Source organism: Sapajus apella, unplaced genomic scaffold (assembly GCF_009761245.1).
Source record: "Sapajus apella isolate SASKATOON/1434 unplaced genomic scaffold, GSC_monkey_1.0 scaffold66, whole genome shotgun sequence".
NCBI classification, from domain to species: Eukaryota; Metazoa; Chordata; class Mammalia; order Primates; family Cebidae; genus Sapajus; species Sapajus apella.
The window spans coordinates 1,364,132-1,377,141 of NW_022437006.1; the positions used below are offsets into that span (position 1 = coordinate 1,364,132).

At 40.8% G+C, this 13,010-nt stretch overlaps 1 protein-coding gene across 10 annotated transcripts in view; it reads left to right on the top strand.

Moving 5' to 3' along the window:
• Nucleotides 1-214: 214 nt before the first annotated feature.
• Nucleotides 215-13,010, top strand: part of DNM1L (dynamin 1 like) — a 62,275-nt gene continuing 49,479 nt past the window's right edge. For 4 of the 10 annotated variants that reach the window (XM_032248292.1, XM_032248293.1, XM_032248297.1 and 1 more), the window contains exon 1: nucleotides 215-480. In XM_032248292.1, coding sequence (XP_032104183.1) covers nucleotides 379-480 — 102 coding nt within the window. In that variant the 5' untranslated portion in view covers nucleotides 215-378. The remainder of the gene's footprint in view (nucleotides 481-13,010) is intronic. The other 6 variants (XM_032248290.1, XM_032248291.1, XM_032248295.1 and 3 more) reach the window with 3 other exon arrangements.

Genomic DNA, 13,010 nt, shown 5'->3' on the forward strand with positions numbered 1-13,010 from the left:
CACATCCATCGTGCCTTGAGGACAGGCATAAATGTATGGTTTTCCTCCTACGCTCCTGGCTCACTCCTGCCTTTGACCTGAGCCTGCGCAGCATCCCCGGCCCAGGCCAGGGCCCGCAGGTGCCGCGCAGCCTCCTGGAAGCCACGGGAGATAGAGTTCCTCCGCGCCTGAACTACAACTCCCAGCAGGCCTTGCTTCTCTTCACCCCCCTCGCAGCGCATGGCCTGACGGGAGGGGGGCAGGTAGCCGGCGGCCCCGGTCCAATGGGTGCCGGCTCCCGAGGAGAGGGCGGAGGAGAGGAGGAAGGAGGCGAACTCTGGGCCCCAGCCCCATTCATTGCCGCGGCCGGCGGGCACTGGGGCCCGTGTTTTCAGAGTCATGGAGGCGCTAATTCCTGTCATTAACAAGCTCCAGGACGTCTTCAATACGGTGGGCGCCGACATCATCCAGCTGCCTCAAATCGTTGTAGTGGGAACGCAGGTGAGTGCCACGGGCGGCGTTCGCCCTGGCCAGACCCCGGCAGCAGGCCTGGTCGGGGCTGCGGCAGCGCCCACTCTCGCGCCATCATTTGCGGCAGTGGGAGGAGGGCCTTGCTGGGGGCCCCAGGGCTCTCCGGGCTCTGCCGTGCCTCCTGGCCCGGAGCAGCGTTGCATCGAGGCGGAGAATCCGGGGCCCGGCCAGGGGCGGAGCCGGCGCGGCAGGCCTGACTGGCCCGGCGGGTCCCGGGGCCAGGAGAGGGAAGGATCGGCCGGCGGGCGGAACTGGAGTCCGCTGGGAACCGGCGCGGCCTCGTCCGCGTGCCGCTGCCTCCAAGGGCACCTGGGGGACGCGCGGGGCACTCGGGGCCGCGCTGGGCTTGGTGGGCTGACTGGGCCCATCGCGGTTGGCTTTCGTGCGGCGTGTGTTTTATTTCCCCCTTGCTTTGCGCAGGGACTTCGGAGTTAGTTTCGGAACCGCGCTGTTGAAGCTCAGAGGCGCTACGGTAGAGCGCCAGTGTTTTCTTGCAGTGTAACTCCTCCAGGTTTCCAGAACGCCGAAGCAGCGTTTAAAAAAACAAAACGTGTTATCTGGAGTTCTGCCGGTGTTGGGAAGGAGTATCCGATTTTTCTGCGTAGGCTGTGGTTTTTGTCTTCCACAGTTTTGTGATCGTGACCTAAATTGGGCATAAGTTTCTCTGGTCTTCTCATAGCTAACTCATAATTTTTTTTTGTATGCAGAAGTGTTGAGGAAATAAATGTTATTTCTAGGGTGATAGAGAAGTATAAGTTTCCTTTTCTTTGCCTGCTGCTTTTATTGACCTAAGAATCATAGGAATTCGATTAGAGTTCAGAGAAACGGATTTTAGAAATTACTTAGTATATTGATTTTAAGTGCTTTCATTTCTTAGTAGTATCTTTTCCATTGAGAAGGTGACGTTTTCCCCATCAGTTTCCATGAGGTGCATGGTATAGGGTATAAATATTATGAAAAGCAACTTAATGTTCAAAATATTAGTGGCTATCCAAACACTGGAAAGCATACTGGAAAGAATAGACATCCTGTACTCTTTTTTTTTTTTTTTTTTTTTTTTTGGTTTTTTTTTAGTTGAAGCAATATAAATTTTTTCAGAAACACATTTCCTTGGTCTGCGATACGGTTGGGAAAGATTCTGCTCAATCTTGCCTACATATTATAGTATTTGTAACACTTAATGTTTGTAATGTAATGTTTGGAGACTTAGAAGCATCAAACAAATTATGAGAATTTTTTTTTTAGACGGAGTCTCACTCTGTCACCCAGGCTGGAGTGTATTGGTGCCATCTCGGCTCACTGCAACCTCCGCCTCCTGGGTTAAAGAGGTTTTCTTGCCTCAGCCTCCTGAGTAGCAGGGACTACAGGCATGTGCCACCATGCCCAGCGAATTTTGTATTTTTAGTAGAGACAGGGTTTCACCATGTTGGTCAGGCTGGTCTCGAACTCCTGACCTCAGGCAATCTGCCTTCCTTGGCCTCCCAAAGTGCTGGCATTACAGGTATGAGCCGCCGCGCCAAGCCGAATATTTTGTATTGAATGTAATTTTGTTCAACTTATTTTCAGAGTGATTCTTAATACACACTCAAGTCTGAGAATCACTGTTCCAAAAAGTTAAACAAGATAGAAACTGAAGACATTTAAGGTAGGGATAATATAGAGACTACACCTGTAGTTTGTTTTTTTATTTTTAAGAGAGAGTGTCTCACTCTGTTGCCCAGGCTGGAGTGCCATCGCAGAATCATAGCTGACTGCAGCCTCAAACTCCTGGACTCAGGCAATCTTCCCGAATAGCTGGGACTACCGGCACACACCACACACCATAGCACCTGGCTAATTTATACCAGCAAAGACACGATTCTGAAGACACGATTACTGCCAATAGGTTTACTAGGCAGAACTAAGTACAGAATACTTGTATGTCTGGAACTCACTCACTGTACAACTACTCCATTAATTATAAATGTGAGGTGTATATATGTTACACAACAGCAAAGAGTAAAAATGGCAGACATCACAAAGTAATGGTGTACTAGTATTCAAACCAAATTTAGAAGAGATTCTTGTTTTCCCAACACACTACAAAAAAAGGCAGTTTCTATCTTGTTTAACTTTTTGGAACAGTGATTCTCAGACTTGAGTGTGTATTAAGAATCACTTTGAAAATAAGTTTCCTGGATCCGTTCCCCAGAGGTTTTGATTTTATAAGCCTGGCGTGGGTGAGGGACCATAGGTGATTCTGATACAGATGGTTCCTAGATCCTGATTTGAAAACTATGTTAGTGAATCATTGGATTTTAGAATGCGTGATACTGGGAACAGCTGGAATAATTCGGGGAAGTTGAATCTGGCATACTATCATCCAGTACCGTGCTGACTTTGGTGGCATTCTTGCTCCAGTGTATCACTTCCCAGGCAACCATTGCTGACCCCTAAATGTTTTAAACTTTAGTTTTATGAAATGCCTATATAACAATCATTTGGGGGCTAGGGACTTGGAGGAGTTGAGGTGAGGGAATCATGTTTACAGCTATCAATCATTCACCTGTTTTATGTGTTAGCTAAATCAATTGCTTTTCTTTTTCCCTGGTGGGGATCATCTGTGTCAAATGAACAGACAATGGGGAGAGAGAAGGTTGATACTTTTAGACCATGGTAAACTTTGCAGGTGGAGGAGATAAGACTTAAAACAGCTTTTGTGACTCAACTTGGGAAATGTAATCCTATTTCTTAAATTAAGAATTGGAAAGGGGAGCCCTCCAGGCTTGTAATCTAAACTACCATCCAATATAGGTATCCTAATGCAGATGACATTAACCTGTGACTCTGGCTTAGTGTTCCTAGTAATGTACTTCACACTTTTCCTTTTATTTTGGTGATTTCAGCATTCCATCTTCAGTCATTCAGATACATGTAAAAGGAAAAACAATTTGGATCTTAAATTTTTTTTTTTTTTTTTTAGGATCTGGCCCTTTCATCCAGGCTAGAGTGTAGTGGCATAATCCATAGCTCACTGTAAGTAAACTCAGATTCCTGGGCTCAAGCAGCTCTCTTACCTCAGCCTCCTGAGTAGCTGGGACTACAGGCACACACCATTATGCCTGGTTAATTTAAAAAAAATGTTTAAAAATCTCTGCCTTACTATGTTGCTAAGGCTGGTCTCAAACTTCTGGGCTCAAATGATCCTCTTGCCTTGGCCTCCGGAAGTGCTGGGATTATAGGTGTGAGCTACTTCACCCAGCTTAAAAATAATTTGGATTTTATTTTTATTTTTATTTTATTTTATTTTTGAGATGGAGTTTTGCTCATTGCCCAGGCTGGAGTGCAATGACATAATCTCAGCTCACTGCAGCCTCCGCCTTCTGGGTTCAAGCAATTCTCCTACTTCAGTCTCCCAAGTAGCTGGGATTACAGGTGCCCACCACCATGCCTGGCTGATTTTTGTATTTTTAGTAGAGACAGGGTTTCACCATGTTGGCCAGACTGGTCTCAAACTCCTGACCTCAAGTGATCCACTCATCTCACCCTCCCAAAGTGCTGGGATTACAGGCATGAGCCACTGTGCCTGGCTAATAATTTGGATTTTAATTACCAATTTGCAAATCAACTTTTAAAAATTCAACATTAAAAATACTGAAATATTCATATAACAAAATTCACCATTTTAAAGTGTACACAACTCAGCAGTGTTTAGTACATTCACAGAGTTGTACAACCATCATCATAGTATAATTCCAAAATATTTTTATTACCTGAAAAATAAAACTTCTGCCCATAAGCTGTTACCCTCCTGCTTTGTCCTCCCCTAACTTCTGACAGGTTTTGATTTTATAAGCCCGATGTGGGTAAGGGACCATAGGTGATTCTGATATGGAGATGGTTTCTAGACCCTAATTTGAAAAATATTAGTGAATTATTGGATTTTAAAATGCATGATACTGGAAAAAGGAGTCACTGGCAACCAGTAATCCATTTTCTGTCTCTATGGATTTGCCTGCTTTGGATATTTGACATTACTGGAATCCTATAATATGTGATTTTATCTTTTGAGTCTGGCATCTGTTGTTCAACATAATTTTTTTTTTTTAAGAACAGTTTCTTGCTCTGTCGCCCAGGCTGGAGTGCAATGGATCTTGACTCACTGCAACCTCTACCTGAGTAGCTGGGATTACAGGCGTGTGCCACCATACCCAACTCATTTTTTTGTAATTTTAATAGAGATGGGGCTTTGCCATGTTGGCCAGGCTGGTCTTGAACTCCTGACCTCAGGTGATCCACCTGCCTCAGCCTCCCAAAGTGCTGGGATTATAGGTGTGAGCACTCAACATAATGTTTTTAGGTTCATCTATTATGTAGCCTGGCAGAATAATAAATATTCTATTGATAGATTTTTGGGTTGTTTCTGTTTTTTGGCTATTATGAATAATGCTGCTATGAACATTCATTTTGTGTGAATATGGGTCTTTAATTTTCTTAGGTATATACCTAAGAGTAGACTTGCTGGGTCATGTGATAATTCTTATGTTTAACTGTTTGAAAAACTGCCAAATTGTTTTACATAGTGGCTGCACTGTTTTTTAGTCTTTTATTAAAAATTTTTTTTTTTTTTGAGACAGGGTCTCACTCTCTCGTTCCGACTGGAGTGAAGTTGTGCAGTCTTGGCTCACTGCAACCTCTGCCTCCCAGGCTCAAGCGATTCTCCTGCCTCAGCCTCCCGAGTAGCTGGGATTACAGGTGCATGCCACTACTGCATGGTTACTTTTTGTATTTTTAGTAGAGACGGGGTTTCACTATGTTGGCCAGGCTGGTCTCGAACTCCTGACCTCAAATGATCCACCCACCTCCGTCTCCCAAGTGCTGGGATTACAGGTGTGAGCCACCCAGCCCAGCTGTGGCTGCACCATTTTACATCCCCTCCAGGGTTCTGGTTTCTGCACATCCTTATCAACACTTGTTACTGTCTGCTTTTTTTGTTTTTTTTTTTAAGTGCTAAATCATTCTGGAATTCCTTATTTGAAGAAAAGCACTTTTTGACCCCTATGCCGTTTCCTTTTCTGATGGCCAAGTCTCTTCATAGTTTGATGTCTCTTTTTTTCCCATGAGCACTGCTATCTACATTTTAATATTTATTAGCTATAGTTTAATTCCTTCTGATGCATTGTTTTCTTGTGTTGTTAGATAAACTTATGGTTTTTCCTTTTCTTTTGTTGTCTAGATTATGAGCTGCTGCTTTAACTTAACAAAATTGAGGTGAAATTTATAGAATGTAAATTAATCCTTTTAAAGTGTACAATTCAGTGGCATTTAGTACATTCATAATGACATCTCTGTCTAGGACCAAAACAATTGCAACACAAAAGAAAACTGTACTATTGAGCTGTCACTCCCTATTCTTTCCTTTCCATTTAATGGCTGGATAATATTCTATTATATGTATAAACTACATTTTGTTTATTCAGTCATACATGGATGAGCAATTGGTTGTTTCTACCTTTTGGCTGTTGTGAATAGTGCTGCTATGAACATTTGTGTACAAGTATTTGAATACCTGTTATCAGTTATTTTGGTGTATACCTAGGACAGAAATTGTTGGGTTCTGTGATAATTTTATTTAACTTTTAGAGCAACTACCAAACTGTTTTCCACAGCAGCTACACCATTTAAAAATTCCCACCAGTAACATATGAGGGGTATAGTTTTTCTATATCTTTGTTGACATTCGTTGGTATCAGTTTTTGATGATTGTCATCCTAATGGGTATGAAGTGGTATTTCATTGTAGTTTTGTTTTGCATTTCCCTAATGTCTAATGGTACTGAACATCTTTTCATGTGCTTGTTGGGGTTGTCTTATTGTTGAATTGTAATATACAAATATTTTCTCCCATTCTATAGGTTTCCTTTTTTTCTTTCTTTTTTTTTTTCTTTTTTGAGACGGATTTTCGATTTTTCCCCAGGCTGGAGTGCAAAAGCGATCTTGGCTCATTGCAACTTCTACCTCCCAGATTCAAGTGATTCTTCTGCCTCAGCCTCCCTAGTAGCTGGACTACAGGTGTGCGCCACCACAACTGACTAATTTTTGTATTTTTAGTAAAGGTGGGGTTTCACCACATTGTCCAGGCTGGTCTTGAACTCCTGACCTCAGGTGATCTGTTGGCCTTGGCCTCCCTGAGTTCTGGGATTACAGGCTTGAGCCACCACACCCTTGTCTTTTCACTTTCTTGTTAGTGTCCTTCAATACACAAAAGGTTTTAGTTTTGATTAAAGCCTATTTAACTTTTTTCTTTTATTGCTTATGATTTTGGTGTCATATCTAAGGCACTGACAAATCCAAAGCCATGAAGATTTATTTATTTTTATTGTTATATGTTTTTTCCCTAATTTTATAGTTTTGAGTCTTATATTTAGCCTTTTCATCCATTGTGAGTACATCTTTGTCTCCTGTGAGGTGTAGGGGTTCATTTCATTTTTTTGCATATGCTTCTCCAGTTGACTCTCCTATTTATTGGAGAGACTGTTCTTTCCCTGTTGAATAGAGTTGGTATTATTGTTGAAAATCGGTTGATGAAAGATTTTTTTTTTCTTTTTTTTTTTTTTTTTTTTTTGAGAAGAATCTCACTCTGTTGCCCAGGCTGGAGTGCAGTGGCACGATTGTGGCTTACTGCAACCTCCGCCTCCTAGGTTCAGGTGATTCTCCTGTCTCAGCCTCCTAAGTAGCTAGGACTGCAGGTGCCCAACACCACACCTGGCTAATTTTTTTTTGTATTAGAGAGATGGGGTTTTGCCGTGTTGGCCAGGCTGATCTTGAACTCTTGACCTCAGGTGATCCACCCACCTTGGCCTCCCAAAGTGCTGGGATTATAGGTATGAGCCACGTGCCCAGCCAACCAAAGATGTATTGCATGGGCTTATTTCTGGATTCTCAGTTCTTTTCTGCTTTGATTACTGTAGCTTTGGAGTATATTTTAAATTTGAGAAGTATAATTTTCCCAGCATTGTTTTTCTTTTTCAGAATTGTTTTGGCTGCTTGGGGTCTCTTGCCATTCCATATGAATTTTATTTTATTTTATTTTATTTTGAGAGGTAGTCTTGCTCTGTCACCCAGGCTGGAGTGCAGTGTAGCAATTTTGGCTCACTGCAGCCTCTGCCTCCTGGGTTCAAGCGATCCAACCACCTCAGCCCCCAAGTAGCTGGGATTACAGGCACTCACCACCACACCTGGTTAATTTTTTTTTTTTTTTTTTTTTTGAGACAGTCTTGCTCTGTCGCCAGGGGCCAGGCTGGAGTGCAGTGGCACAATCTCAGCCCACTGCAATCTCCGCCTCCTGGGTTCAAGCAATTCTCCTGTCTCACCCTCCCAAGTAGCTGGGACTACAGGCGTGCACCACCACTCCCAGCTAATTTTTATATTTTTTAGTAGAGACAGGGTTTCACCATGTTTGCCAGGATGGTCTCGATCTCTTAACCTTGTGATCCACCCGCCTTGGCCTCCCAAAGTGCTGGGATTACAGTCGTGAGCCACTGTGTGGGCCCCATATGAATTTTAGATTTGGCTTCTCCATTTCTGTAAACAAGACAGTTGGGATTTTGATGGGGATTGCCTCTATAGGTTGCCTCTACAGGTTGTTTCAGGTTTTATTGGCATCTTAACTATTGTAAGTTAGAATTTTTGATTGAAAAGCTTTTTCTTTCGGCACTTATCTTAAGGCCTCTGGCTCCTGTGGTTTCTTTCTTTCCTTTTTTTTTTTTTTAAAGTGAGAGCAAGTTTATTAAAGTAAAAGGATTAAAAGGATGGCTACTCCATAGGCAGAGCAGCTGTGGCCCCTGTGGTTTCTAATAAGAAATCTGTTGTACCTGTTGTTACTCTTACTGAAGATCCCTTGTTCATGATTCTTAGCTTCTCTCTTCTTGCTTTTAACATTTGTCTTTGTCTTTCAACAGCTTGATTATAATTTATCTCAATGTGTGTATCTCTTTGTGTTCATCTTGCTTTGAGTTCATCGAGCTTCTTGGATGTGTAGATTCATAACACTTTTTCATGTTTTTATGGAAGAAGTGGAGATTTTCATGGATGATACTTTTGGTATTCAAGTTCATAGCCTTGTCAGATACCTGAATGTCTCACTCTTGAGTGATCCATAAAGCATTGGGCCTGTAGTTTTATAACAAATAAAAATTTCCTTCCTGAGGACTGTTAGGTCTGCAGTATTTTAGAAAGTTTGGATTTTGGATACTTCATGTGTTAATATTACTAAGTTATAAGTTCATATAAGAACAACATTTTAAGCTGAATGTGGTGACCTGTGCCTGTAGTCCTGGTTACTTAGGAGACTGGGTGGCAGGATTGCTTGAACCCAGGAGGTGGAGGACTGTAGTTCTCTATGATTGCTCTTGCGAGTAGCTGCTGTACTCCAGCCTAGGCAACATAGTGAGACCTGGTCTCTCTCTCTTTTTTTTTTTTAAACAGAGTTTCGCTCTTGTTGCCCAGGCTGGAGTGCAATGGGGTGATCTCGGCTCACCGCAAGCTCTGCCTCCTGGGCTCAAGCGATTCTCCTGCCTCAGCCTTCCAAGTAGCTGGGATTACAGGCATGCACCACGATGCCCGGCTAATTTTTGTATTTTTAGTAGAGACGGGGTTTCTCCATGCTGGTCAGGTCTTGAACTCCCGACCTCAGGTGATTCGCCCTCCTCGGCCTCCCAAATTGCCGGGATTACAGGTGTGAGCCATCATGCCCAGCAATACCCGCCCTCTTAAAAAACACCCCACATTTTAACTGGAAATTATGAAGTGGTTTAAACTTCATGTTTATATTCTGTCATTAGGTAGAGGGTTTGAGCCAAATGGTAGAAACAGTTTATCTATTTTGTTTTATTTTTTTGAGATGGCGTTTCCCTTTTGTTGCCCTGGTTGCAGTACAATGGCGCAATCTTGCCTCACTACAACCTCTGCCTCCTGGATTCAGGCAATTCTCCTGTTACAGCCTCCCTAGTAGCTGGGATTACAGGCATGTGTCACTCCACTGGGCTAATTTTGTAGTTTTCGTAGAGACAGGTTTTTTCCATGTTGGTCAGGCTGGTCTTGAACTCCTGACCCCAGGTGATCCACCCTTCTCAGCCTCCCAAAGCACTGGGATTACAGGCGTGAGCCACTGCACGTGGCCTAGTTTAGCTATTTTAAATACCATAAAATTAACATTTCTAAGGACACTCCTAGAAATATTTAAATAAATGAAGCAAATATTAAGTAAACCGTCTGTAAATCTAAAATTATTTCAAAATGTAAAATATTAAGAGAAGTATATCTTGATTAATATCAAAATAAAGAATTGAGAGGTCTGCCTTACACAATGAAAAATTAAAATTTAGGAATTAAATAAGAAATTAGCTTTGGTTAATGTGGTATGAATGAACATTAATAACTCCTCAGCCCCAGCTGATGCTGATTATTAGGGAAGAACTAAAAACACAACAAAACCTTTTCAGTGAAAGGCCACATCTCAAAATATATATTCAAAACACTAAAAATCCCAATACAGTGCAATTTGGAAGAAACGAAAACTGAAAGATGACACTGAGACCAGGCACACAAATTTTTAGCTCCTAAATATAATACAGGATATTGATTCAGCTTTGGGAGTTTGTGGAAAAAAAGATCTGAAGGCCTTGTCCCAATGGACCCCTGTTTTCAAGGCAAACTAGATGTGATTTTTGCTGCTTTAGAACACTTGTAGCTTCTTGAGTTCCTAGGAAGAGCCTAGACATTGGATGTTTAAATCACCATGTCGGGGAAAAAGCACTGATATAACCAATGGTTGAAGAAGCCAGAATCATTTATATTACTGAATCTAGGTGAGAGGTAAAAACCTCGGGAGCCCACAGATGTGTTTTATTTGGTCTGTGTTTGTTGACACATACAGTATTAAAAGTGAATTAGTTGCCAATGTTTAAAAATTGGTGGATTTAGTTGAAAGGCCCAGATTTCTGGTTTTGTCTTAAAAATCAGAAAATCTGACAACCCTGCACCCATATTCCCAGTGGATTTGAATAATACCTGCTTTAGGTGGGTCAGTCACTATCTAGTTAGCCACAGCTATTTCTTCAGGTTGCCTTCACTGGTTGCCAGTTATCATCATGCATGTGCTGCTCTGTATAGTGCAAAATAAGCAATGAAATATTTCCTACTTTTACATTTGCATCAAAAGTGGGAAAGGTGAAGACTACCTGGGTTGTAATTCATCCCTGTTGTTACCTAAGTATATCTGGGCAAGTTATATAATTTTTCTAAAAATCGGCTAACTCATCTGTAAATTGAGAAATAGTAACCATCTCATAGAGTTGTTAGACTTAAATCAGGTAAATCACTTGGAATGGTGGTAGCTATGCAGTATGTTCAATTAATGTTAGTCATTATTGCTGATTAAAATGGCTGTACATTTTAAAAAGCATTTTTGGGCAGATGTTAGAAATATTCTTATTTTTCATATACAGAATGTCAGGAGAATATAATATGATGGCATTTAAAAAATAACTTTACTGAGGTATGATTGACATTCTGATGTCATTTTGACCAAAGTCTGATTGATTCATTGATTCATTGCGTGTGTGGGCAGTTGAATTTGTAACTTCTATATTAGTTTGCTAGGGCTACCATAACAAAGTATCACAGACTGGGTGGCTTAAAAAGCAGAAGTTTATTTTCTCGCAGTTCTAGAGGCTAGATGTGCAAGATCAAAGTGTCAGCAGGTTTGGTTTCTTTTGAGGCCTTTTTCCTTGGCCTGTAGATAGCTGCCTTCTTGCTGTGTCCATGGTGTCTCTGTGTCTAAATTTCCTCTTCTTACAAAAATATCAGTCAGTATGGATTGTGGGCCCATGCCAATAGCCTTGTTTTAACTTAGTCACATCTTTAAAGGCCCTGTCTGCAAATATTCTGAGGTACTGGGGATTAGGGCTTCAACACAATTTTGGGAAGACACAATTAAGTCTGTAACAACCTGTCCTAAAAAGTCATATCATTAAAAAGGCAGATCAAAAACATACGTTATGGAATTTATTAGAGATAAAAGGTTGAAGGTGAGAGCTAAGAGAGCCAAAAGCCTGATCAGAGATGATTGGTTAAGAGCACTTGGAGCAGATGATGAAAGAAACAACAATCAAACAGGTAACAGACAAAAGTTCCCCAGAGCTGAAGTAAGACATCTTCAGGTCTCAATTGCTGGACATAAATATTGAGAGAAGAGACATACCCTGGTTAAATTTCTGAAATTAAAAGAATACTACAAGCTTCTAAATAGAAATAGGAGGGGGAAAAAAAGCTTTCTTAAAAGGGAAGGAGAATCAGACTGGCATTAGACTTCCAATCTGCAACAGTAAATGTTATTGCATGGAGTTATATTTAAAATTTATAGTTCTTAGGGAAATTGTGATTATAAAATTCTGTATTCATTCCTACTGTGACCATTTTCTCTGTTTTTCCTTTTGAGTGGTGATATATATTTTATTTTTGAAAAATTTTGGTCATTCCATTCTGTAGAATAAGATTTACATTTAAGCAAAATTAAAATGTAAGCGGAGAGATGAAGTTAATCTCAGGAATAGAGACAATATGTTAAAAGTTTTGGTTTGAATGTTTTGAATATATATTTTTTTATTTTATATTTTTTGGTGTATTAGCTCATTTTTCTAGAGTCTCCAAGAGTTAGTCACCATGAGTACATGTTAGGTAGAAGACACTTATTTTAACAGCAGCCTAACCTGGGGTAGGAGCTTTATTTTCCAAGAAGTGACTCAGTTCAATTCTGAAATGACCAAAGCAGTTCGTATAATTGTTTTCACATTTGAACTCCACTGGAGTCTGGGATGAAATCTTATCTTCTATTACAAGAATGAAGTCTTCAGATAATGTCCAGGTGCTTCAGAACTAACTAGTCATCATAAGAACATAGAGTCCATAATTTCTCCAGTGCATAGTTTTTTTTGTGGCTTCTAGAAGCATCAAATGAATCACAGTGCTACCAAAGTCCACACAGAACCAGTCACAGTGTCCTTCCAATCCATCTTAACATGAGGCTCATTTTTACGTTTCAGGTATTTGTATATTTTCACAATGTAATAGGGACATATGTCAGGTGGAAGCTCCACTCACTATTAATCACAAAGTAGCTGTAATCTGTATATATTTTTTTACACAGTCATTATGTGAAATTTATTTATATACACACATATAATCCTAGTTTTTTCACTTATGCTGCTATGTAATGGTCCATTATAGGAATATATCCTGTTGAACATTTGCATGTTCCCCAGTGTTTGTTATAGGAGTTTTAGTAAACAGTGGTACAGCGGATATTCATAGAAATGTTTCATGTTTGAGAATTTCTCTAACGTGTCAAGGAATAATTGCCACACCACAGGGTATATTTATTTTTATTTTTTTTGGATATTGCTGTTGCTCTGCAGGATGGTTGTAATTTACATTCCCACCAACAGAGTCAAGTTTGTTTAT